The sequence below is a fragment of the Aethina tumida genome, chromosome 1 (assembly GCF_024364675.1).
Source record: "Aethina tumida isolate Nest 87 chromosome 1, icAetTumi1.1, whole genome shotgun sequence".
NCBI lineage: Eukaryota > Metazoa > Arthropoda > Insecta > Coleoptera > Nitidulidae > Aethina > Aethina tumida.
In genome coordinates, this window is record NC_065435.1 from 61,318,671 (window position 1) to 61,346,044 (window position 27,374).

Genomic DNA, 27,374 nt, shown 5'->3' on the forward strand with positions numbered 1-27,374 from the left:
ATTCAAATGTAGGGTAAAATGAATCGTTTTCAGTACAACAAGACAACGATCCCAAACACACATCTAAATTATTAAAGAGTGGTTTCTAATGAAGAACTATGCTTGAATGGCCGTTTCAGTCCCCCGGTATAAATTTTATTGAGCATCTTTGGGAAGTATTAGATCGTCGCATCCAAAACATCAAACCAACCAACAACCAAGAACTTCTTCAATTCATACAGAGCAGTGCCTCAAATTCCTGGTGATACATTGCAGAGACTGATAAATTCTATGACTAAAGGATGCCAAGAACCGATAGAAGTCAAAAGATACGAGACAAATTATTAAAATATTTGAGTTATTTTTAATTTTTTATGAATATTAATGAAATATTCCATACTTTTTTATTTAAAAGAAAGTAAAAACCTGTGAATATAATGATTATTGGATTAATGGACAGATCTTGCAGTAAATTAAATTTGTTCAGATTTGCAACAGTTTAGGGAAAATATTAAGTACTGTTTATAAATATTCCATATTTTTTTCCACCATTGTATATTCAGTCTCAAAAGTAGTGTTAAATTGTAATTGTGAAGGAGTCAGTTATAACATCTTGACCATTCCACAAGCAAAATAAGATCCCATTGTCATTCACAAATATCAAAATATGTAAGTGTGAACCTAATTTTATTTAATTATTATATTTACTCTCCTTCAAAATATTGGTATATAGAGAAAACTATTGTATAACAAGACAGTTTTATTAAGTTTTTATAACCAATTTGATATTCGTAATGTATGTTGTGTAAACACGAGTAGAAATTAGGATTATTAATTACAATTTATCGTCAACATATATTGTAAGCAGGAAATATTAATATCTTGCCACAGACTTTTAAAACAAGTGTAACGAAATACCTACGCTATGAAATAGTACGAAGTGTATATTTCATGCTGGTAACTAACAAGATATTCAGGTAATAATCTCATTTGTCATTGATGTTTTTTCTACGTTATACCATAATTTATAGGTAATTAATACGTAATTAAGATTGCGGTTAATCAATTCTGCAAAATAAATCATAGCAAGGTTTCGTAAACGTGACCTTTCCGCTAAAATTTATTGAAATGCGGCGAATATTTGCATAAGATCGCGTCTTGGTTCACATCAGCGCCTTTTGTTTGGACGAAGACAAAAAGATCGTAAAAGACGAACCGGAAAAAAAAGTGGAGATGGCATTATCTTATTAGTTACTCATGTCAGAACATGCAAATCATTGGGTTTAATAAATGCAGATAAAATCGATGAAAAAACGTATGATCGAACGCCCGCGGCGAAGCTCGGAGTTAACTTAACGTGTGAATTAGAGGAAAAGCTCTCACGGTGCTCTCAAACTGAACAATGAAGACGGCACAGGTTATATCGAAGTGTAGACTCCCATTAGAGATAAAATGAATCATACTTTTTGGGATTTCGGTTGGATTGTGGTTAAAAGCAGGCAAGTCTAAACATGTTGACAATTCCTTGAAGTTGAAGAAGCGTCATCCATAATTAGGATCTTCTATGAGTGCATTATGAGAATATAATATGAAATGATTATTATCATTACACTTAAAGCAAATTCAAAAATTAACTTAGTCTTTATTATGTCACATTGCTTATCCTCGTGGTCACAATTAATTTATTGACTAGAGTCGTAGACTTGTCACAAGGAGTCAACTCCTCCTCCTAAGCGAAATAAATAAGCGACTCAAGCCTCTTTACGTCAACCTATCGTAGATAAGTTAAATTATTCAATGTTAAGTCACTTCTAGTCTTGTCATTAGTGAGTTTATTCCTATGCCATTTTATTTCATTCTTGGTTTTTACGTGAAATGGGATATGGGCAAGTTTTCTAGATAGTGATCCATTTGGTATACAATCCCCTACCACTGTGCACCCGGTCGAGATGACTACTTGCTATGATGACGGCTCAATTACACTCAACGGCCTGTTGATTTATAAGTTCGCTAATAATATCGACCTCCTGTCGAGGGTCCGATGGTCCATAGGTGGTTCCGTAGTACTCTATCGCGTAGGGTGAGCTATGGGTTCGGACCGGACCACCCAGTACCATCTGTCAACGGGACATTTTCGCCCGACGGCAACATTTGTTATGCCATGCCCTATTGCGGCGACATTGCTTTTTCACAAAACTTACACGCTCATTTCTTCTTGTTAGTTTTTTGCTACAGACATTTATAATTACCGAACAGTTTTTTTTTGTTATGTCTTGGTGTGGTCTATTTCGATGATTTATGTCGTGGAGCGTGGACGCATTCCGATCGTTATCTGAATCTTGGACTGATTATATTGATTTGTTTTCATTTCTTTGAAGAACAGGGAATCTCGACCAGGCTGTGGAGTATCAAAGGGACTATTCAGGCTTACGAAAATAAATTAAGATCGACGGTCGTTTTTAGCCGAATATTTTTCTGAATTATGATAATGTAGGTACCACAAACTTAATAAGAAATTATGGCTCGTAAACAGCGGGAAATTAAATATCACTAAATTTAGATGAAAGGTCTCATTCGTAAATTCTCAGAGGCGTATCAAAATAATTTTAGATTTCCTTTAACCAAAAGGTAAAAATCAAGACCTATTTGCTATTTATAAAAGAAGACAAAATAGTTTTAACAATTTGTTTGAGGAAGATACCCCTATGTAAATATATAAATAAGACTTCATTTAGAAACATTCAAAATATTTTGATAATAGTGTTCATTTGAAAGTCAAAACCTTTTATATTAGATTAGACAATTTATTGTAAATCATGGTAAATATAACTTTGAAAATATAACAATATCAGATTCCTTCAGCTTGTGGAAAATATCATTATCTATATTTTCTCAAACCAGTTGAATATCTTGCCTCGAATCTTCTTTTCTAACACCTCCCATAAATTTTTGATGGATTTTAATTGAGGTAATTGGAAAGCAACCCCAAACTAACAAATTGTCTCCACCATGTGGCCAATATATTCTCAAAAGTTTTAAACATAAAAATCTTTGAGTCGTCACTAAATAGAAATCTATTTCAATTTTACGAAGACCAATGAAGGTGAAAGTTAGTTTTTTGCGAAAATCTTCGTGCAGGTAAACCTGCTTCAGCCAAACATCAACGAATGGTCCTTATTGAAACATTCGCCTACGGAATTTCAGCTTTAATAGTAGAAAAACTCATTTATCCATTCTGTCTGATTTTTCTAATAAAGCCACCTCGTTTGAGGTTCACAACTCAGCCATGTGTTGAAAACAATTGAATAGCTCTTGATACAACAAATTTTGAAACAGTGCATCTTATTCTTATTAGAATGATCAGCAAAGAGGTTTACTGAAAAAAATAAATTTGGTATTCAGCATGGTTTTGAAGTTTTTGGTACTGAATGTGGCACAAACAAAACAAATATAAAATGTCTAAACATTTATGTGAAATAAAAGTCACGTTTATTATGTCAAATACGGTACACACATGAAAATATTTAAATATGTGATTATACTTTGGGACTTTAAAGCTCCTTAAACCTTTTTGGTCACTGTTTCGTAGTTATATTAGTAATATATTTATTTGCGTTTTGAGCACCGCCGCTGGTAGAAATGTCAAACATCGTCGGCTATAATGATTTCAGTTTTTTTATGGGGTCGTGCCTCCGAGCCTAGTACATTTCTCTCAATAACGTTTACAGAACGAATACATTCAGTTGTGTCAAAGCGAATTCGTTCGTATCTCTCGGTCTTGGAGCAAAAAAACACATGCGAACTGGTTCGCCAGTTCTTCATTCTTCATTCCTCTTTGTGGTCATCCACAAGGATGGACGGACAAGATATAGATATGTCCCGTTGGTATTTTATTGTGGGATCACATGAAATATTGGGATGGTAACAGCAAAACGCGGCGGGATGTTTCAAAATATAGATCATGCCATTCTGAAGACATAAAACGAGGGAAACGCTATTTCTCGTTTAGAAACGTCAGATAAACCTTTTCAGGGTTTAGAAAACCAAGAGGCAGACATAATTTTTTTAATGACTACTATGCAAGCCATAAAGCCTGTCTGAAATTGTTTCCCTAGGCGTTTACCAACAATACACCCAAAATTTGCATATCATAAATCAATAAATCGTGGAATTTCATCACAACATGTTGTAACCACCATAATGGCTTTGGAAGACGATTAAAAAAGATGGTGGAACCCGGGGCATGATATATTAAACTGGCAATTTGGTTAAATTATGGCGCTGATGACCAACAGATACAATTAGGAGGCAGCGTATCAACTTCCAAAAATTATGGGGCTCTTGCAAGGTCGAATTCCGGGCGATTCAATCTGCACGCGAAGGTACCATTTATAAAAATCCCACATGACCAGGTCCGTACTAACACATCTTCCAAAATTATTATATTATTAACAAAGAATCAAACTATAGTTTGAAACAATCAATATGTATTCCATATCCCATATTTTTTATGTAAATTTTGTAACTATGACTATGTTTTAGTACTAAAATTCTATGATACTGATACTCTTGGTCCTTAATGGAGAAAAAAATATATGCTTTTTCTCTATTAAAAAAAATCTATTTAGCTTCAATAGAAATCGCCTGAAGAAACCCATTCATCAAACCTATTTATAATAAATGGATTTACATAGTGTTCACATTCTGTCTACAGTATTCTTTGACGTGATGATTCATGCCAATTAGACAGAGATTGCGGTTACCAATAAACTCTGGAATATTCATTTCAAAACTACTGAATCACGCGTTCACATTTTTTAATTCTTTGTAAGTCATAGGAGGAATATTTGACTCATGATTTATGGAACCACTTATTCGAGGGTAATTAATTATTCCGTCTTATTTCGCATATTGAATTAAGAGAACCACTGCAGATAAATTTTTATCCGTTCTGCACTATAGGCGTTTATTGGTGAATGGATTATAAGATCCGTGACATTCTTGAAACCTCACATCAGGATGTGATTAAAATTTTGTATGTTCCAGTTAATCATCAATATTGTCTGTTTAATCTCTTTTGTTGCATCTTCCAAGAATCAGTTCATCAAGGTGAACAGCCGTCAAGAATCTTTAATAACATTGAACGTGACAATGGAATTTTTAGAATTTTCCGTTCAATAAAGGAGATTTTTTGTTACAGTATTTCGTCTATTACATAAAAAAATAACAAAGCAAACAAATTAAAAATTTACTCCTGCTGTTCATCTTCGAAGTATGAACTAAGTAGTTGTGAAACAATAGATTAGCCAGCTGAGTCTCAGAAGATGTTAAAACACATGTATCAAATTTCCAGCAAGAGATATTTATCGAGAGTTCCCCGGTAATGATGTTCGGAATATTCGTCTTGTCGACGGAACGTCGTACCTGTTGAAAATAAAAGTGATAGCTCAATTACAAGTGTCCGTGGACATCAATAAAATCCCTGATGAACGTTTCCTTCTGCTCGTCTTATTCTAGAGTTACATGGTTACACCTCCCGTCAGACTCTTTTACGAATTCTTCGTTTCCATTCATTCGCCCGATTTTTTTCCAGTCCACCTTTTGTCTGTTTATCATTAAAGAAAAAATAATTATACGTACGGAGTACTGAGCAGTTTGTCTTCAATAAAAGACCTTTGTCAGTGGGAGGCACATCAAAAATTGTGGTGTATTTGTTGGATTTTCATTGAACGGACTCAAAGTTTTGATGAATCATTCAAATGCAAATTAACAAGGAATCGTTTGTTATAAAAATTCCTAAATGTTATGTAGTAACAGTGACAAAGAAGTATTTCCAATTTATTATGTTCCTGAATTCATATCACCAAGTTACTGTTATTTTGGAAGTGTCTATTGGTAAACACAAAAATGACTTACATGACTTACAATATAAATGCATTGTTAAAAATAAAATTTATTTGAAAATTCAGGATTATGAGAACTTTATAATGTAACGTGTGTGAACACACGTGTCCATAAAGTGACACGTATTTACTGTATTCCTAAAGACAGCTATAAAATATTACATGCTCGCAAAAACCCGCGTATTCCCGGTCAATTTATTAAATAAGATAACGTATAATTATGACATGTTGCCGGGTATAATGTTGGCATTTAGCTTCTTCTATTTGGAATAGATTTACACAACTATGTTGGTCGCCTTCGGCTAGCGAGAGAGTCGGTTTGCTTTTTACTGTGCTTTCCTTTCCATCTCGAGTTGATTATCCGTCATTGGCTCAAGAAAAATCGCTTAGATATCGGATGACAAGTTGGGTATTAATTACTAGATCTGTTGATCAGGTTCAGATTAATTTAGGTATTTCAAATTGTAATGTTGTTGAGCAACAGTCGTAAGTTTAACGGTGCAATAATGAGAGTCAAACGATTTATGTTGTTGCATAAATACTTTTTAAATTTACTGTTACGTAATAGTGGTGATAACTATAAACAAGTCATATTTTATTATTGATTTGTTTTATGCCACAGATACATCCAATTCAAAGAGATTTACAGATACTAGAGTTTCCATCGGAAGAAACAGCATTTTTACAAATTGGCAAATTAACAAAATTAACCATGATTAAGAATTTGTTTTAAATGTACAAAAATTTATCGGAATTGGATTTTAGTAATCATGCTTTCTTATCACTTAATTCCTTAAGTTAAGACGTAATCTCTTAACAAATCAATTGAAGATCAAAAAGTAAATATGTATGTAAATATTTGCCAACTGACCATATCATTAAAAGTTTAAATATATGCAAGTCGTCTTCTTATGTCTGTCTTTAAGACATTATTACCTCACTTTATGTTAGAAAGAACCTAATTACAATAAACCATCATCGTACAAAACCGTTCTTTGTTAACTAACGGTTAATTAAATTTCTTAAAGAAATGACAAAAATCCATGTGAAAGTATACACAGCATAACATATTCATTACGTTTGCAGGAGTTTTAAAATATGAGACAAGATGATCTAGATGACTTCTTTAGCAGTCGGTTGATTGTTTTATGATTTATTACCAAGCCAGGGGCAAATTCAATTACCAAAGTCCCTTGCACTGCATGCTTTATTAAAATTCCACATTAATTTCATATCAATGTAAATAAATAGTTTCGTACACAAATACCTCAAACACCTAAGAAACTGACAGTCCATCAATGAAGTATCCGTCAGATGTAGAAAAAATGCACAATTTGATATCTAGTGAGTTCTTTGATTGGGAGGAGATCTCGTAGATAATTAGAAAGTACATAACTAGTAATTAGCATGTATTATCGCCCTCATACGTCGGAACAATAAATGGCGATAATAAATGGCCTCATTAAGTTACTTCAGTTTTCGCCCATACAACAATCACGACCATTATTTGCCTTTAACTAATACAACAAAAGATATTTACGCATAAATCACCAGAAGTTTTACATTTCCCGACGCTTTTAAAATGGGGAATCCGAAATATTTTTAAAAATGTGAAGAATTTGTATAAATCACAGAATTATTACGAATCGTGACAGTTAAACAGTTGTTTATTTATTCGATTGCGATCTAAACTCGTTTGGTGCAACATTGTAAAGTTGTGTCAATTTTTTCTATACGCCGTAACATTTAAACCAATCTTTCAATTACCAGTTTTATGATTTTACATGAATTATTAATTAGGCATATTAATTAACCACCATTAAATCACAATCATAAATCTCATCGTTTATGACTTACGTAAATAAATTTGATAGTGCCTTCTCTACCATAATTAACCATTATTTATTCGTGATCAGATTCCTAAATATCAATTTTTATGTGTTTTTTTTTCTGGATAATAAATTAAAAAATCGATTTTACTGGTCGTTAAGTTGACCGAGAATATGCTAATGAAATTAAATCACAATGTGATACCATAATACGTTGTTCCCAACATCTATTTAACAAAAGATCGATGGGTTGTGGACCCCGTTCTCGTAATTATTTCTAAGCTTTGGGCATGAATCTCGTTTTAATGTGCCCCGGACCGATCTACAATAAAACCCGAGCCGGTGAGCCGCTGAAATCTCAATCGTTTTGGAGTTCCACGCTTGAATTACATCATCGGGAGTCGTTTTAATGTCAGCTGCAAACACTCCCAATTACGAAGCAGTAAATAAAGACAATCGTGATGCTTCCACATGTTTACATATGTACTATAAAGTTTTTTGTTATTTTATCTGATTTTCACATGCAAAGCGTTTATAACCTTGGCAAGATTCTGTGGTACACAATTATGGTTGGTGACCCCTTAAATAAATTGCATTTATTCTAGAAGGCTAGAACTGTTGGAAAAAATATACAATAAGTAAATAAAAGAAATTAGAAGTTTAAAGTGTTCCAGAAATTTTAAAACTTGTTATTTCCATAAGAAATTTAGACAGATTTAATTATCCTTCAAATAATGGATATATAAAATTCGGTTATATAAATCAAATATAATTTTAAACTAACACTGTTCAAACGAGGCAGTAATTTTAGTAGGAAAATTGAAAACTAAACAAATTTTGATACTATGTAATTAAACTTTTTTTTCAGTCTCCACAAATTAACGTTTTATATATACAGATATAATCCATAGTTTTATATTAATTACTTACTTATATATAGAAACACTTATTTTATCATTTGATATATATTTTTATTGTAAAAATTTAATAAATTCGAAAATTGTAGAGTTGTGAAAAATTATCTCTTTTAATAAAAACATATCGTACGGAAATTCCAATAATAATAAATAATAAAAGTTGATCAAATTAAAATTTATTGTCACAATTAGTTACAATATTAAATTTGAATAAGAATTTTTTGAATAATATAAATCTAAATTAATATGAATCCAAAATCACATGTTGAAACCATAGCTCTGAGATATTAAATTTAAAAGAAAGTTAAAAACTGAACTAATTTTGATATTATGTAATTAATAACTAATTATCATTAATTTGATTCATTAATACATATTAAAATCAATACACACATTTGACATATAGATATAAAATCCAAATGTTTATTTATAAAATTTGAAACAATTTATTTTTGGTTAAATTTAACATTAAAAAATTAAAATTTAAACATAGACAATAATAAAAAATAAAATACTTGAAAGTTTATAATATTTAAGAAACAAGAGGTTAAATCTTGGCACAACATTTATTTTATAATTTGTGATATATTTTTTTGTAAAAATTAAGTAAATTTGAAAATTATCTGTTTTGATAAAAAATATCAATCAATAAGATAAATGGAAATTACTTTAAATTTAAAATAATATGTTTAACATCGTTGGATTATTAAATTTATAAGAAAATTGAAAACGCGACAAATTTTAATATAGTGTAATTAAAAACTAATTAGACTTAATCTAATTTTTTAATAGATATTAAAATCAACTGAGATATTTTACATATTTATAAATATAATCTACAATTTTAGCTTTGTATATGAATTAGTTATGAGTAATAACAGCAGAAGGTATAAAAATATACAAATCAAATGATTTTTCATAAAATGTGAAACAATTTTCAGTAGGAATATATATTTAATAAAATCAGCGAAATGTAGAAGAAATTAGACTATAATTTCTAAGTTAATAGATAAAATATAACTAACTAAAAAATAAACAAAATAGAAATAAATAAATAATAAAACATAGTCTTATTAAAAATATACAAATTTGCAATATTTTATTATTATTATTACAGAATTGTCACAAACTATCATTTTAATAAAAACTATCAAGTATGGAAAGTGTAACAACGAAAAAATAAATAATAAAAATTGATAACATTTATGGTCAGAATTAGTTTTGAGCAGCCCTTTGATTATATGAATCTTACAAATATTAAATATTTGATATTTACGGATATAATCAACAATATTAACTTTCTATATGAAGTACTCATGAATAATATGAGAGTTAAAATTACAGAAGAGGCTACAAAAATATAAAAATCCAAAAAAAAAATTATAAAATTGCAGAAGTAAAACATATTTAGTAAAATCAACGTATGGAATCATTAATAATTTATAAGTTAAATTTAATATTTTTAAAAAATAATGAATAAAATACAAATATAGACAATAAATAAAATAGAAATAAATAACATAAGATGAACTAAAATTGCACAAACGTTTGGAATATTTTAGTGAGAAAAACACATATTTTATCATCTGTCATATTCTTTTGTAAAAATTAAGTAAATTCAAGAATTAAGTGCCAAAAATACCAAACAAAAATAACAAAGTTAAAATTGACGATCAGAATTAATTTTGAAAGAACATTTAATTATGTGGATCCAGCAATTATTAAATTTGTAAAATCGTTTTTAAATAAATCAAATCAAAAATATTCAAAACTACATGTTAAAATGAAATCGTTGGGGTATAAAACTGAAACTTGATATTGCGTTATTAAAACTAATTGGATTTAATTCCATTGTTTATTATTTCAAAATGCATTCATGCAAATATAATTTTAAATTTTAGCTTTTTAAACAATTCAAAGATTATAGAAGATATTTTTTATAAATTCGTCGACATTATAATAATTAGGCCATTTTATTATTTTTATTTTTTAATAACAGATAAAAAGTAAACAGAGACAACAGAGAAATAAATAAATAAATAATAGCAATTTAAAAATACCCAAAAGTTAGCAAAAATAGAAGTGGTTAAAATGGTCAGAAGTCAATTAAATATATTAGAAAAAGAATTAAAAACAATGGTATAATTGATAATCTAAAAATAAAAAAATGAATAATTCAATATAACGTAGAATTAAAATGTAATAAAATATTCTCAGACACATTAAATCTGTGACAACAAATTTTTTAGGACATTAAATTGAATAAAAAAAACGTGTAAGTTATTTAATGACTGGTGAATTAATTGAAGTAGCCCATTTGTCGCCACCTGTATCCAGGTTAGTGCTGTTTTACTGTCAATAAAAATATGTCTTCGGAAACCGCACACGCAACCCAATGATTTATCGGTGACTACGTGGAGATGTAACAATAGCGATTGTTGTTGCGCGGATCTTAAGGGCTACCATAACCAAAGTTATTAGCGATTGTTAGTGGGTTTTATTACTCGTACGTATGTTCTGAACATAATTTCAGGATTTAACCCATTCCGGCCATTCTCATCGCAAACAAACGGCCAATAAAATGCAAATTTCTATGCTTAAATCTCTGGCGCGACGGAAAAAATTCACCATGAGAGAGTTCTTGGCGTTGTTGGGCCAGCCAGGAAGTTAAAATTTATGGGCCGCATGATTTATTGGTTAATGGTTTTTCGAATTATTTTAAATTAGCCTCGTCTAGTGCCGTTTATTGTCACAGGATTTTTCGATGCACAAAACTGAAAGTTAAATTTGCAATTTTTTGGCGACCTTGTCAAATTCCAGTGAGCAAATGAACGCACCGGATAAGTCGAATGAGTGTGTTTGGTGCACTAATCGAGACATACGCACACGAAATGTTAAACAATTTGAAAAAGATTCCATATTTGCGTTACTTAGATCATTTATTTATTGATGTGTTTGAGATGTTTTATTATCTTTATCCAGTCGTTAAGGTGCTAGCACGGTACACATGCTTTTTTTAGAGTTGCAAATATTTTCATTGTATCGATTTTAATGGTGTGTAATTTGTTATTACTATGCACAAGTTTACTGATTACTGCTATTACTTACGTATGGGCGTTTTTTTTTGTGTTTGTTTCGAATTTTCCCCCAGACACATGCAACAATTTACCAAATTACGTGTCTGCTGGCGATATAATTTGTTAACGTATATATCAGTCTTAATTATGGTTTATATTTCTAGAAATACAGAACGTATAATTTTCAGTTTGGAATTTCACTCTTAACAAATCGGTCGTTGCGAACCGTCAATTTCTCCGCGAGCCGTGGAAAATATGCTAAACGGCCAATATGTACACCGTTGTTTCTTGCGGTGTGATATATTGCTCCAGCATTTGCATTTTATAATTCAATGCAAAATAATTAACACATATAAATTAAAACGGCGCGAATAAATCCGTAATGGAAAAGGATTGACTAGTAAATCTTATGTGGGTGTGTAAAACGTGAAGAAAGGAAAACTTGTTGATTTACGTATGGCCACATTGTAATCCATTTTGTATAAATTGTGTTAACAAGGACGTAAACACCAAGTCCTACATTTAATACAATTAAGTATTTATGTTTATAGAATGTTAACAGGTTGAATAGATTTGGTTGTTAATTAACCTACTTTTGTTCGAACGATCATTAAAGGAAATCAAAATAACTGCAAACCCGCAAAATACTCGAAGCACGTAAACTTGACCGAAAATCGACTTAATGTCGTGTTATCTATGTTAAGCTGATTCGCAGCGGCGAAAAAAAAAATTGTCCGTAGTTGTAAAAATTATCGGGCGTGTAAATTTTTATGTATCGAATTCGAAATGGAATTTCGAGCTTTCGACGTTCATCGGAAATCCAATTAGGCTTATGGAGACAGGGACACGGAACATTAATTGAAACACAACACAGTCTGCCTACTGCGATATTGACGTTTATACCGATTTAATATTCAAAACATCATTAACTGACTTTATCATCCTATCAATTTTTCAGCGGAACACGGCACTGTGTACAACATTATGTGGAGTCAATACTACGAACATTGTCAATGATCACGCAAGATTTATCAGATTTTTAAAACGCAGATTGCTTATTTTAAATAATAGATTAGACTATATATATATATATTTTTTATATCTTTTTTTATGCAATGTCAATATGACTACATTGTGTTATGATAATTAAAAGGCTCTGTGTAATGCAGTTAATACTTATAATACGTATATTTCAGTTATTGTATTGTGTGTATTTACTTTATTTAAAATTTGAATTGTTTAAATAAATGTTTTTCTTATCAACATTTTAAATTTTCTAAACAAATAATATTAACTGTCTTAATAATTTGATGTGTTTAAGTAACAGATTTTGAAATTTTTTATATAATAAAAAAATAAGTGCAATTGTGATAATAATGTGATACTTTTCGTAAATTTTCAATTAAATATTATTAATAAAGTCAGAGGCAAAAATGAAGTTAAAAATATTTTAAAAAATTGTAATATTTTCTGTGTTGAATTTTAAAAATGAATTGATATAAAAATATTTATTGAAAATACAGAAGAATTAATATGAAGAAAACTAAAAAATAAGAATATATTAATATTTAATAAAAAAATCATAAAAGTTTAATATATAAATGAACGCATCTGTCTCAACAATTTGATATTTTTGGTAAAATTTTAATTAAATATTACAGTCAATAAATACTAATAGATAGTAGTTTTATTTAACAAACCCAAATTATAAAATATCGAAGGTATACAAATGTTAAAATACTTTAAAAAAATGAAATATTTTCTGTGTTGAAATTTAAAAATAAATTGATATAAAAATATTGATTGAAAAGACAGAAGAAAAAATATTAGGAAGAAAACTAAAAAATAGAAATAACATTTTTTATAACTATACAGAATAATCAAATGTAAAATATTATATAAATAAAAACAACAGTGTTAACAATTTAATATTTTCGGTAAAATTTCAATTAAATATTAGTTTTATATAATTAAACTATTTTACATAAATCAATTTATAAAAAATCGGTAGTATAATGAATGAAGTTAAATTATTATTAATAATTTAAAAATTAATTGATATAAAAAATATTTATTAAAAGTACAAAAATATTAAGAAGAAAACTAAAAAATAGGTAAAGAATTTAAAATAAAGAATAATAAAATATTAAAAGATTTATGTGAAACTGTTTAATAATTTTCATAAAATTTCAATTAATATTCAACAAACATTAACAAAGCAGTTTTTATTTAATAAAATTATTGTAATTAACAAACTCAAATTACAAAAATAGAAGGTATAAACGTTAAAAATAAATAAAAAAAAAATAAAAAAAATACACATAAAATTAAATTAAAATTTATATTTAACACTACTATCTATATTTCATATTCATTTAATTTAAATTTATTAATTAAATAAATAAAAATAAATAGATATAAAAATCGGAAGTGTAAGCTAAATTAAAAATATTTAAAAAAATTGTAGTTAGAAATTTTTTTCTGAATTAAAATGTAAAAATTAAATCTATAAAAATATTGGTTAAAAATACAGTAAGAAATCAGGTTAGTTATAAAAATGAGAAATATAATAAACACGAAATTCAGTGTATTTTATATAAATATATATATATATAACACACAACATAAAAAATTGAATAAAAGTGAAAATTAATATTTAATATTTTGCAAATTTATAGAATATACAAACGCAAACTAAATAAAACATATTAAAATAAACAATCTACAAATTATAGTACTGTATTCACCTGAATTGTATCAGGAGCAGGAACAGCGGCACGATCAGTCCAGGACTTTTCTTCCGGTGCCACTTAAAAATGCGCCGCATACTGCAATAATTCAGGGGCGCACATCTGACCAATCCGATCACAGAACATCACTGATCAATCACCATCAATCCCGGAAGAAACCATAACAAATCACACACACAGGAAACGGTATGTAACGCACCGTCCAAAATGTTACTTGTTGTAGGTACCGCGAAAATTTGTAACGTAACTTTCGTGTTATTATTTTTGTTTGTGTATATATATATATGTCTTTTTTGGCGGTGATCGCGGGGTCAGTTCGCGAGCTTCTCGTGGGATCACAAGAGTGGCACGAGAGTTGGTTAGTGATGCCAGTCTCTGGTTGATGTTTGTCTCACCTGCTCCGGTATACCTGAGATGCGGACCAATCGACATATGGCTAGCCCCTCCAAAACTCGGATAGTTTACGATATATAGGTGATAATTACAACCTATACACTATTAACGACGCCGGTTTCGTCGCGGACCCGACAACGCATTGTTTTTTTAATGCTGACACGGCGCATTTGGCGAGGACACGTCCGGAATTACGGGAATTTACGTCGGGATATGATCAATGTTTCTCAATTTTGTCAACCAGCGAACGTATTAGACCGCATAGAAATTCCAACGTTGTGCTGACATATTATAAACAGAAATGGGCTAATAAGATTTGTTAACTACACAAATAATAATCATTAAGCAAATTTGCTATGATAATGTTTTTTTGCTCGTTGAATTGTTTGAGTACATATATCAAATTTCCTTCCTTCACACGTGAGACTGCAGTCTATAAATAAAATCATTGTTTTTGTGATTTTGTAAATAAAAGAGAAATGTTATTTAATCTGACTAGATATTAACACTGTTGTAAGCTTTAAGTAAGTCGAATGAATAAAAAGTCATTAAAATTGGCATCTGATCAAGGTCCACTTTTAAATTTTTTTATAGTAAAAATTGATTAAAGCAATTTTTATTTAAAATGTAAGTACTTCATTGAATTTAATGTGAAATACATCTGAGAATATCAGATAATAACTTATTGTTAGTTGGCATTAGTTCTCAATTCAAGTTAATTCTTATTATCTTTAAAAGTGTATAACTGAATGATGCCATTAGAGAACATTGTTCACTGAATAACCAAATGTGAATTGTGTTGGCACAAAGAGTTAACTATTTATAGTAGACCACGATCGGATGATGTATAATTTTAATACATGTATGGAATACTTTCATGTCAATCTTTTAAGATCAACTCCATTTTTTGACACCATTTAATTCATTAGTTTTCAAAATGGAAGGAAGGAAAAAATGTTCTGCTTTTATATCCCTCCATAATTTTTCTATACATTTTAGAACAGTAAGTAAACTTGAAAATCAAATTTAAATTATGTTTAATATTTTTTTCGCTTTCAGAATTGCTTGAACATACCTCGAGTATCTATGTGACCGATTTGGCTAAACAAGCATTCAAACTAAAGATCAACATTCTACAATTTTTATTTAGTTTTGAGATTGATCCATTAGTTCAGATGCCAGTGATTTTAATAATTTGATAATGTTGGTTTTGTGGCAAAAATAGATAAAATTAATATATGCTGAGGGTAAGAGAAATCACTAAGTTTGCGTAAAGGTGACACTTTTATGAAAAAAAAAAAAAATAAAATACTAAAAATTAAAATCCAACGATAATTTATAATTTTATTAATACTACAGAAGTAGATGATGGGAGCTTAGAACAATAAACAAAAAAGGACCCAGAATATTTTATATAATAATTTTATTATATCAAAAGTAGATTTAATTCCAATTGTTTCAATAAGAGAGAAAACGCAAAAGTCATCATAGAGCTGAATTTTGTTTGACCACTGTAGAATTGATAACCATATCAAGTTAATAAAATCGCTAGCATCTGAACTACTGTACCAGTTTTAAAAGAATATGAATATTGTAGAATGTTCATTTATCTGCTTATATAGCAAAATCGGTCAATTAGATCTCGAGTTGTACTGACAAATTCCGGAACAAATATTCAAAACTCCATTTTTCGAAAATACTATAATATAATATAAATATATAATATAATAAATGTGGTTTTAGTGTTTAGTGAGCCAAAATATTAGTCAAAATGGCTGTAAACCAGTGTTATTTTAATGTAAAACGATAATATCACATTATTTATTTTGAATGTCTGAATTTTGAGTTTTATGTTATTGATATAAGGTAATATTGTCTTGTCGGCACAAGTATCCGGTTTTTATGTTGGTCACAGGAAATTATTTTTAATTAATTTGTATGGATTATGCAGAACTTAAATTTCCACCCAAAGTTCCAATTTTCCTTTAAAAATATTATCTAATAATCAATGATTATTACCTTCATGTGGAAATTTGTGACACCACTGATTCTAATTGACACACTGAAATATCCATTTGAAGTAAAACAGCATCTAAAAACGTTATTCATAATGGTCAATATTTGATTAAACCGTGTTAAGTAATTAAGTGTATTTTTAAATGTTTAAATAAAAACGTATATGTAATTAATTAATTACATATGTATATAAGATAAGAATATAATCAAGATGTTGACGTAATTAATATATTGGTAGTAATAATTTATTATTAATGGAATCACCTGGATTATACACATGACATTGATGAAATACATGGGAGTAGCACCGAATCTTATACAAAATAACGAGTCTTCCCACGTGAAGACTAGATAATTTCCAAAATAAAAAAAATGTCTATTAAACCATGTCGAACACTATCTCAACTTGACATCTATGGTTACATGAATGTACAAAATGTAATTTAGTATAGAACAAGGTTAACCGACGAATTAAAACGACATAATTAGGCTACATAATAAAGTAATAAAAACGGAGCTAGTTATAAATCAAAACAAACGGAAGACAAAGGAAAAATATTTCATGTGCAGAGAGTAGAAAATGACATTGAAGACACAATAAAGTGATGGATCAGAATTATTTTAAAATGATATTATTTTCCATATTTAGATACATAAGTTAGAAATATCTTTTTTAACTTTTAAAGGGAGATGTGACAAATAATAAATTAATAAATAATTAAATTAATGTGTTTATAATCTAAAATACGTACTATTAACATTCTACATCTACTACATTAAATTGATATAATCGGTTATATTACTGTAAACCCAAAATGCTTTAATAATTAAAATTCTTCACAAAAAACATCTCTATTAAAAATATTTAAAATTAGACTTTTTCTTTCGATGTCAATTTCGTATTAAAATAAACACGATATTTTAAATGCTTGTGTGACTACATGGAAAATGAGATAATTGTTATTATAACAATGAACGTTTAAGTAAATATTTTGATTTAGTAAAATGATTTATTAGTATTTTTAATTCTCTTGTTATCATAATATAATAATTTACTTTCTACCCGGATATCTTACAATTGATGTGATGTATATGTATATAAAATAATCTATATCAAAAAATAAAATATATTTTATAAAACATTTTATCTGCAGAGCATTTTAATATTCATATATATTTATATACATTTATATATTACCTTAAAAAAACATATCCTAAAACGGAATTGATTTTTTTTTTCCTATTTCTTATTTCTATTTTTATAATTTTAATGTAAATTGTACATATTTTTTGAAATTTTGTACACAGTACTTTAAAATAATAATATTGAATTTAAACATGTTCAAAATTCAAAATTATTATTTGAGTATTTATGTCAACAAAAATACCGGATTTTATTATACGAAAACAAATACTTGTGTATGTAACGTATCTATTATTTTCGAACTTAAAACAGTTTATTTGAATTATTTCAAATTATAAATTAGATAATATTATTAATTATAAATTAAGTATTTAAGGCAATACTGGATTAAAGATATTTAGACTAATTTCGCTGTTAGTTCTGTGACAATAAATTTAAATTTTATTAATTTTTACTTTTACTAGATGAGAAACTGTTAATCTGGTTAACAGTGAAAATATGTGATTGAGAAAGTATTAAATTTTTAGATGTGATTCTCTTCTTCTTTGAAACTTAAAATTATTTTATTATTATCAATATCCCTCTAAAAAGTGAGAGATCCTAAACATTAGGGAATTTATTTCATTTTAGTTTACTCTAATTTTGGGAAATATTGTAAGCTCTATACTAGAATTAAATTTTAAATTAGTGCATTTTTATTTTTAATAGATGAGAAATCATTAATCTTGTTTTGGATTTGGTTAATTACAATAGTGCAAAATGTGATTGAAAGGAGATTATATGATTCTTTTGACACTTAAAAGTATTTGTAATTATTTTCGATATATAAAATACTTATGTTTATACATAATCTTTAAAGTTTAAACTATAAATATATAATAAAATATAGTTAGCTATAAATTTTTAAAGTATTAATATCCGCCTAAAAGGTGAGAGACGCTTAAAATTTGATAATTAAGTTCTCTAACTCTAATTTTGAGAAATATTGAAAGTTCTGAGTTAATAAATTAAAATTTTATTTATTTTTATTTTTAATCTAGTTTTTAATTAGGTTAATAACAGTAGTGCAAAATATATAATTGAAAAATGATTTTCATTTTTGGAGTTTCCTCTTCTCCTTTGGAACTTGAAACTATTTGTAATTATTTTAGATAAAGAAATATAAACAATTATTTATATACATAATCTCTAAGGTTTAAACCATAAATAGTAATAAAATATAGTTCGCTATTAATTTATGAAGTATTAATATCCCCCTAAAGGGTGGGAGGTGCTAAACATTACATTACTGCAATTTTAAAAAATGTTGAAAGCTCTATGTTAGCAATAATTTAAATTTAATATATTTTAATTTTTATTGCAGTAAAGCAAAATTTATAATTGGAAAAAGATTACATTTTTGAACTTTCTTCTTTTTTGAAACTTTAAACTACTTGTAATTATTTTCGATAAAGTAACATAAACAATTATTTTTATATACAAACTTTAAAGTTTAAACTATAAATATATAATAAAATATAGTTGGCTATTAATTTATAAAGTATCTTCCTAAAAGATGGGAGATGTTAAACGTTGGAAAATTAAGTTCTCTTACTCTAATTTTGAAAAATATTAAAAGTTCTGTGTTAGTAATAAATTTAAATTTTATTCATTTTTATTAGGTAAGAAGTCATTAATCTAGTTTGAAAAGTTTGAATTAGGTTAATTACAGAAGTGTAATATATATTATTGAAAAAGGTTTACATTTTTGGAGTTCCCTCTTATCCTTTGAAACTATAAATATATAACAAAATATAATTGAGTATTAACAATTTATGAAGTATCAATGTCTCTCTGAAAATATGGAGTGCTAAACAGTGGTTAATTAAGTTCACTTACTATAATTGTCAGAAATGTTGAAAGTTCCGTCTTACCAATAAATTTAAATTTTATTAATTTTTCTTTTTAATAGGAGACAAATCGTTAAGATTATAATCTTGGATTTAGTCAAATACAACAGTGAAAAATAATTTATTGAAAAAGGAGTACATTTTTAGACGTGGACCATTTCTCCCTTGAATCTTGAAACTATTTGTAACTATTTTTGATAATAAAAACATATTTAATTATGTTTCTATAATGTTTAAATTTTAAACTATGAATATAATATAAAAGAATAACTTATAAAGAATCAATATCATTCAAAACTAACATACTAAGGAGCCCAAAGCAGTGGTAGATTAAGTTCATTTACACTAATTTTTAATTTTAATACTTGACTAACCATTAATTTGATCTTATCTTACATTGTTGGATTTCTTCTGGTTTACAGCTCAAAAATATCTCTGATTATTTTTAAAAAAGGTACGTAAACAATTAATTTACACAAAAAAAATATTGACTAAAAATTTATACGTATAACAATTTTCAACCATAAAATAATAAAGCGAATACCCGCTAATTAGTCAGAATAGTTCGGATCATATAAAACGTTAACCATAAAACCATAATTACTTAAAAATTTCCAACAATGCGAGCTACCAAATATAATCAATGAAACACTCGTCTGCAGTTTGATTGTTCGACAACCGTGAATTAACCGGGGTGGTCGAACAGTGTTCGAAAAATTCGGAAGCGCGTCTCGTTGTACTAAATGGCATGAATACAATATGAAATATTCGTCTAATTAGAGGTTACAAACTGAATTGCAGACTCCAACCTCTGTAGTTCCGTTGCATTGTCCTCGTATCGGAAGCGGGGAAAAAATATATAGCGGACAAACGGATTCGTTTCTACAATTGATGAGTTCACTGTTATTTACGTTTTTATTATTATTTTTTTTTATATTTCGAATGTGTTTTATATGGTAGTAATTTTGTAAGTCGAGGACTTACACAAGCAGGGTTAACCTTTCATGCGTTGCACACCGATGTAATAATTTATTGTAAGTCATGACGAGTGGTTTTTTTCCAATTTGCTAGAAAATATATGGGAATATGTTTGCACATAAGTTAACGTGAATTTATTGCCCATACTTAATTTTACTTTTGATTAGTATGTTAATCCACAATAACATATCCAGTAAAATATGTCTAGAATAACAATAATTAAGATATATCATTGCATGTATGATTTTAGCAAACGGATACTTAATTCATGAGATATGTATTTATGCATTGAATTTTGACATTATGGGAATGTATGTTGCTTATTATTCAAACTAATAGGTGAAATTTGAGAATCGATGTGTTTACTAGAGGTTTTCGGAATTCTTCTGTATACCAGTAAATCATTTAAAAGATATCGAACAACAAATGGTACCTACTCACAAAATCGAATTCTCAGACCCTTAATTGGTATAATGCATTAAACATAAGATAATACAACCCCACATTTTTGTTATTGCATTAGGTTATCAAGAATTTTACAAAAAAAGAACTGTCACAATATACTTTCTTTTTATTGTTCAATAGTCTATCCTTTGTCTGTTTTCTATGTATTCAATTGTTATTATTTTTTTAAATAAAATAATAGAAATAAATTCAATATGAAATAGATTATAATTACACTAGGAAAAACCACAAAAATAAATATTTTTACAACTAATTATTTATCTATGAGGAATTCCTATTTATGTAGAAGTAATATTATCGTTGTCATTATGTATGTTACTTATAATTGTATTATCATTAAATGCATCTTGTTCTATTAAAATGGGAAACATATTAAAAAATATACTTCAATCAAGTTTACCGAAAAATTGTCCGAATTGAAATTAATTTATGCTAGGAAAATTAGAAATTCTGAGAATTTTAAATTTATTTTGAACATAAATGACATAATTATTATTTTCATCAGTATGATTAATATATTAATATTTTTGATATTAACATAATAATAAAAATAAGATATAATAAGATTGTCATGTTAATTATTAATTGAATATGAAAAACATATTGAAGAAGTGCTGAAAATAATCACACTTTAATCAATTTTTCAAAACAATTGGCAGAATAGAAATTAATATATGCTAGGAAGAATAAAAAATTTGAGAATCTTAAAATTTATTCTGAAAATAAATTGCCTAATTATTATTTTCGTCATTATTATGATTAATATATTAATATTGTTGATATTATTGACATAATAATAAATATAAGATAATAAATAATAATAAAGCGACATAATTAGGCTACATAATAAAGTAATAAAACTGAGCTGCTTAATCTAAATAACGGGGGGCTGTGAAAAATATGTCAAATATAGGAAGTAAACAACACTGAGGTAACTTTTTTTCTTAGTAGCTAATCTACACACAGCTACTAGGCTAAAAAGGTATTAGTTTAATTGCAATTGGTCAAATCAAAAATCCTCACTTTTTTGTGATTATTTTTCATTTTTGTGTTTTTAAAAGATATATGCAAGATAAAATAGAAATATTCAAGTTAAAATAGAAAAGTGTGTTTTTGATAGTATGAAAAAGTAATTTTGAGTATGTATATTATAATAGTATTTGTATGCTTTTGAAAATCTCTCTTACAATTTAAAATACCAAAAAACGTACAAACTGAAACATTTAAAAATCATAAATTGTTTAAAATTTATTAGTTATAAGTGTCACATGAATTTATGGTCCTTCAAAATATATGTATGTTCAAATTTAATAAAATAATATTGCTTATTAAGAATTTCTCATAAAAAAAACTTTTTTTACACACAACATATACATTTTTTCATTTGGAATTTTAATAAGTAATGTGTAAAAAAGGGTCTACTTATTCTTTTATCTCTTCAAATGTCAATAATTTTCTTGTTATTTCAAGTGAGACTACTATAAAATTTTCAAACTATTCTACTCAACATTTTCATTTACATTTATGATCCATCAACATGGGTATGTATAAATTTCAAAATTAATAATGCTTATTGAGAAATCCATATCGTTTTTTAAATTTTATATTCTTAATTATTTCTGATAAAAAAAATTTTATTACATGCAGTGTAATATTTTATTCATTTATAATTTTACAGTTATTTTTTTTTACCATTTCAAATGTCAATAACTTTTTTAGTTTAACTGGAAACACTAATTTCACACTATTTTATTCAGAATTTTATCTGATAGATTTTAATTAACAAAATAAGTTTCACTAGAATTTATGATGCATTAATCTAAATTAGAAAATATATTTTTTCTAAAGAAATCCGTTTTGATCAACGAAACTAATTAAAACACGAAATAAAATGTACAAATATCTTACTCACTTACGCATTAGTGTTCTCAGTTACAATAAGTTAAGTGCTTATTAAAAAAAGGCTTTCATTAGTGAACAAAATTGAATTACACTAAGAATTAAATTAGTTGTGAGATCTAATAAATTAAATTACCATAAATAAATTTGTGAGAAAAATGTGAATATTAACTCTGTCACAATCTGCTGTATGCAATATTTTTATGTGAAATTTGATATACATATATTTTGAAGGATGTAAAATTCAATTACGTGTTTATTCTTCATAAAAAGTGCCTTAATCATTTTTTGCCTATTTTTTGAAATGAAAACTATGTAAGTTGCAATAAAAAAATAACTACAATAATGGTTTGCATTATCTATCTGTATAAACTCATAAAAATCGAATTATAAATAAAATATAACTTTCACATATTTTCAACTTAAATACTGTCACTCAAATAAATTGCTTTTGGAATAAATGAAGTTTAGTATACAAATACAAATATTTTAAATATTGTGTCCAAGCGGCATCCATTATTAAACAATTCGATTTAGCAATCGGACACCGAAAACCCATATTCGACTTACGTTCCATAGACATCATAAATAAAAGAGTTTTTTAAATTGATGTGGTAGCAACACCGTCAACCGAACACACACACACGTCCCAAACAAGCAATTAATATCAGTTAATTAATCCGGCGCTTTAAGACACCTCTTACGTTACATCTCCGTTGGAAATGTGACCTGTGACCTAACGGGAGACGTATTACCCCGACAGCCTATTTGTCATGTCCATTAAAGTTATTTTATTCGAATATTTATTGCTTTCACATTGCATTTTACACGCTGACGCGTTTTTATAGCCGCATTGAGATTATTATCTCAGAAACAATATTTGTTTAACGCTAACACACGTTTAATATGTTTGCATTGCGTTGTGATGCCGGAAAATAGAGGTGCGATAATCGTATTGTCTTTGGTGGTTTTTTTTTTACTTATTCCCACCAAGAACTTAGGTTCGTCGCCTAATTGGCTGTTGAAATCTCCAAAAATACCACATATTATTTGATGCATGCTGGATCTTTTAATTTAATTCAACAAAAATATATTTGTCTGCGTACTTACTTAACTATAATTCATTTTTCTTATATTTTATTTAATTATAAGATAATCATGCTTTGGATTCTCATATATTCAAATTACAGATGATTTAATCATGTCTTAAAATTTCTACATCTAGTTTTGAATGAACAAACACAAAAATTTATTTGATTTTTTAACGTATCCTGTCTCTCAAATAATTTGTTTATCTGTTATATAAAATAGCTCTTATTTAATCAAAGAAATATGAAGAAAAAAAAAACACAGTTTTATAAATATCTAATAATCCACAGAGTTTTATTCATACGTGAGAAAAATAAAAAAAACTATTCAGTTATATTTTATGAGTTAGTGTTTAAAATAAATTATTTAAATTAACTTTGTCATTTAATTAAAAGAATTTTTGAATCTTAAAATTTGAATGAATCAACCAACTTAATTAATTTAGTTAATTTTTCTTTAATTACTCTAGTAAATTATCAGTTAAGTGGGTTTCGAAAGGTAAACATAGTTTTTCAACTCCGGATACGTATAGGCAGTTTTTGTGCATTATCTCCTGAATTAAGCCATTCTAGTAAAATAATGAAGAAAGTTGAGTTAATGATTACTGAGTAATAAAATTTTATGATACATTTTGACGATTAAGATTAGATTGTAGTAGCAATTATTTTTTTCATTTATAAACTGGTTTCAATAGAAATAACAAGAAATAAGGGAACGAAATTTTAATTGTATGTATATAAAGTAATTGTATAATTTTGTAGTCAAGATTTTTATTTAATAACATACTTGATGATGATTAGATTAATTTGTTTGTGGGGTGGAATAAATATTTTATATGTCATATTGAAAGAAATGTTATAAAATCACGGTTGCAAAGTAGTTATGTAAATCACATTTTTTTAAATCTAAACCAATCCACGCCTTGTTTAAAGCCCACAACAATGCATTTATTTCCTATTCCACCACATTTTTCAAAGTCAATAAATAATACAACTATAATTCCCGACGTACGGAATTATATAATTACTATAATTGTAATTTATGTCATTGACAAGTGCCAATAAATTACAATGGGAGTTATTTTTCCATTTTCTTTAACAGACTTGGCAATCAACCGAGATATTTATCACACGGTTGTACAATTCACAGTCACAATGAATAAATCTAGTCCAGGTATTAATGGAGATACACTGTCTAACCGAACGAGATCAATCTTGAAATATACGAAAACAAACAACGATAAACATGCCAATTTTAAGTATTTCATGTTGTTAATTAAAATTTTACAGAATTTTATTTTTGCGATAGTTGAAGTTGATTTTTAATTATCTTATTTTCGTCACATTTTTATTTTGATATTTTTATATATTCGATAAAATTTCATTATTCGCTACACAACATCAAAAATAACATAAATTGTATTAAAATCAATTAATAAAATAACATTAGGTAGACAAAATAAGTTTTAAATATTTAATATTCGACTATGTTAATAAAATATTATTTGCCACAGGCACTAACATATTTCCAATGTTTTATATACATGTCAATTAAAAATTTATTACTACGTAGTAATGTACATTTAACTATGTAGGTACTGAACAAACAAAACTTGTTTTAATAGAATATAATACATTAAAACTTTTTATAGATATTAGATTTTAACAATTCAAATTTATTTGATAGTTCATTAATAATTGTAGTAAAAAATAATTATAATTAACAATAAGTTAACAGTTTTCTTGAAAAGGATTAAATGTATAATAATTTTACTAATCAGCAGAAAAAAATAAATGAAAAATAATTCTCATACACATAATGATTAACCAACAACTGATTTTATTATTATTATTATTATTATTAAATTTTAGTATGTCACAAAAGACTGTTAATTTATAGTCAAAAATTATGGTTTTTAATTTAAATTATATCTTCCAAACTTTTTCTTACTTCTTAATCTTCAATAATGGCTATATACTTATTTTATTTTATAATTATGTTTATGAAAATAAGTTAATAATTTAATAAACTGATTTACCATTTACAATAATACACAAACACGAGATTGAGATTAACTGTTGTAAACATAGGGAAAATATTTGTTTGAGCAGTGTACACGTATCAATATTTTTCTACCCTCTAAATCATGCAAGCATTTAATCTTTATGAGTTATTAAAATTGACTGCGGACAGAATTAATTACCCACTCGTACGCCGTAAATTCAATGTTCGTTTTGAATTTACAACCTGTTATTTATAATGTGGACCACTATTTTACTTGGGCATTTTAATCAAGAAATTCTAATGCGAGCTTAATCCAACGACGATGACGGCACGTATATACATAAAGCTTTGATACCCCTCATGTCCGCTCCGATTTGAAACATTTCGTCGTAACAATTTCAAGGGCGAGCGGGACGTTTACAAATTACCAGGATTGGATTCAATTCGAAAAATGTGCATTGTTTAATAACGCCCAGGTGTCGTGATTCCGTCTCAGATCCGTATTATTATCTAAACCGCGAGAAATTATTGCCGCACTCAGAAATAGAATATAACTCAGCATTAATGTAATATCACCCGAAGTGCTTTTCACAGAAAATAAATCGGCTTTGCCTATTGCGAACTCGGTGAAGTGATTAATCAAGCCGTTTTTAATTTGATCAATAAAATATTCTGACAACAACAAAGTTACCATTATACGGATAATTTATAGATTAATTTAATAAACCAATGTTTTTCTCGGAACCGAGTGTTAGAATGATTGCCTGCATGGGATTATCTCAGGGAAAATTTGCATTCGAAATTAAGATGCATTATTATTACACGCCCGGTCTTACGAAACGCGAAAAGTATCCTTATTTCACGCCAATGACTAATATGTGATAAATGGCGTGCAATAAACGTAAAGCACGCTTCCGTAAATAACAAATTACCCCAATTTATCATATCTACTCCTTAGCTATTCCCAATCATAATCGAGTGATTATTAATATTCACCTCCGGCAACTTTAATAAATTAAATTTTCTAATTAATACAAACAAA

General features: G+C 27.5%; 1 protein-coding gene across 2 annotated transcripts in view; it reads right to left on the bottom strand.

Annotated features, from left to right (window-relative positions):
• Positions 1-27,374, bottom strand: part of LOC109597141 (protein Wnt-2) — a 67,522-nt gene that overhangs the window by 36,623 nt on the left and 3,525 nt on the right. The window contains exon 1 of one of the 2 annotated variants that reach the window (XM_049961411.1): positions 14,453-15,082. The exons of the other annotated variant lie outside the window; for it this stretch is intronic. Coding sequence (XP_049817368.1) covers positions 14,453-14,532 — 80 coding nt within the window. The 5' untranslated portion in view covers positions 14,533-15,082. Of the gene's footprint in view, positions 1-14,452; positions 15,083-27,374 lie in introns of those variants that run through there. 2 annotated transcript variants of the gene reach the window in all.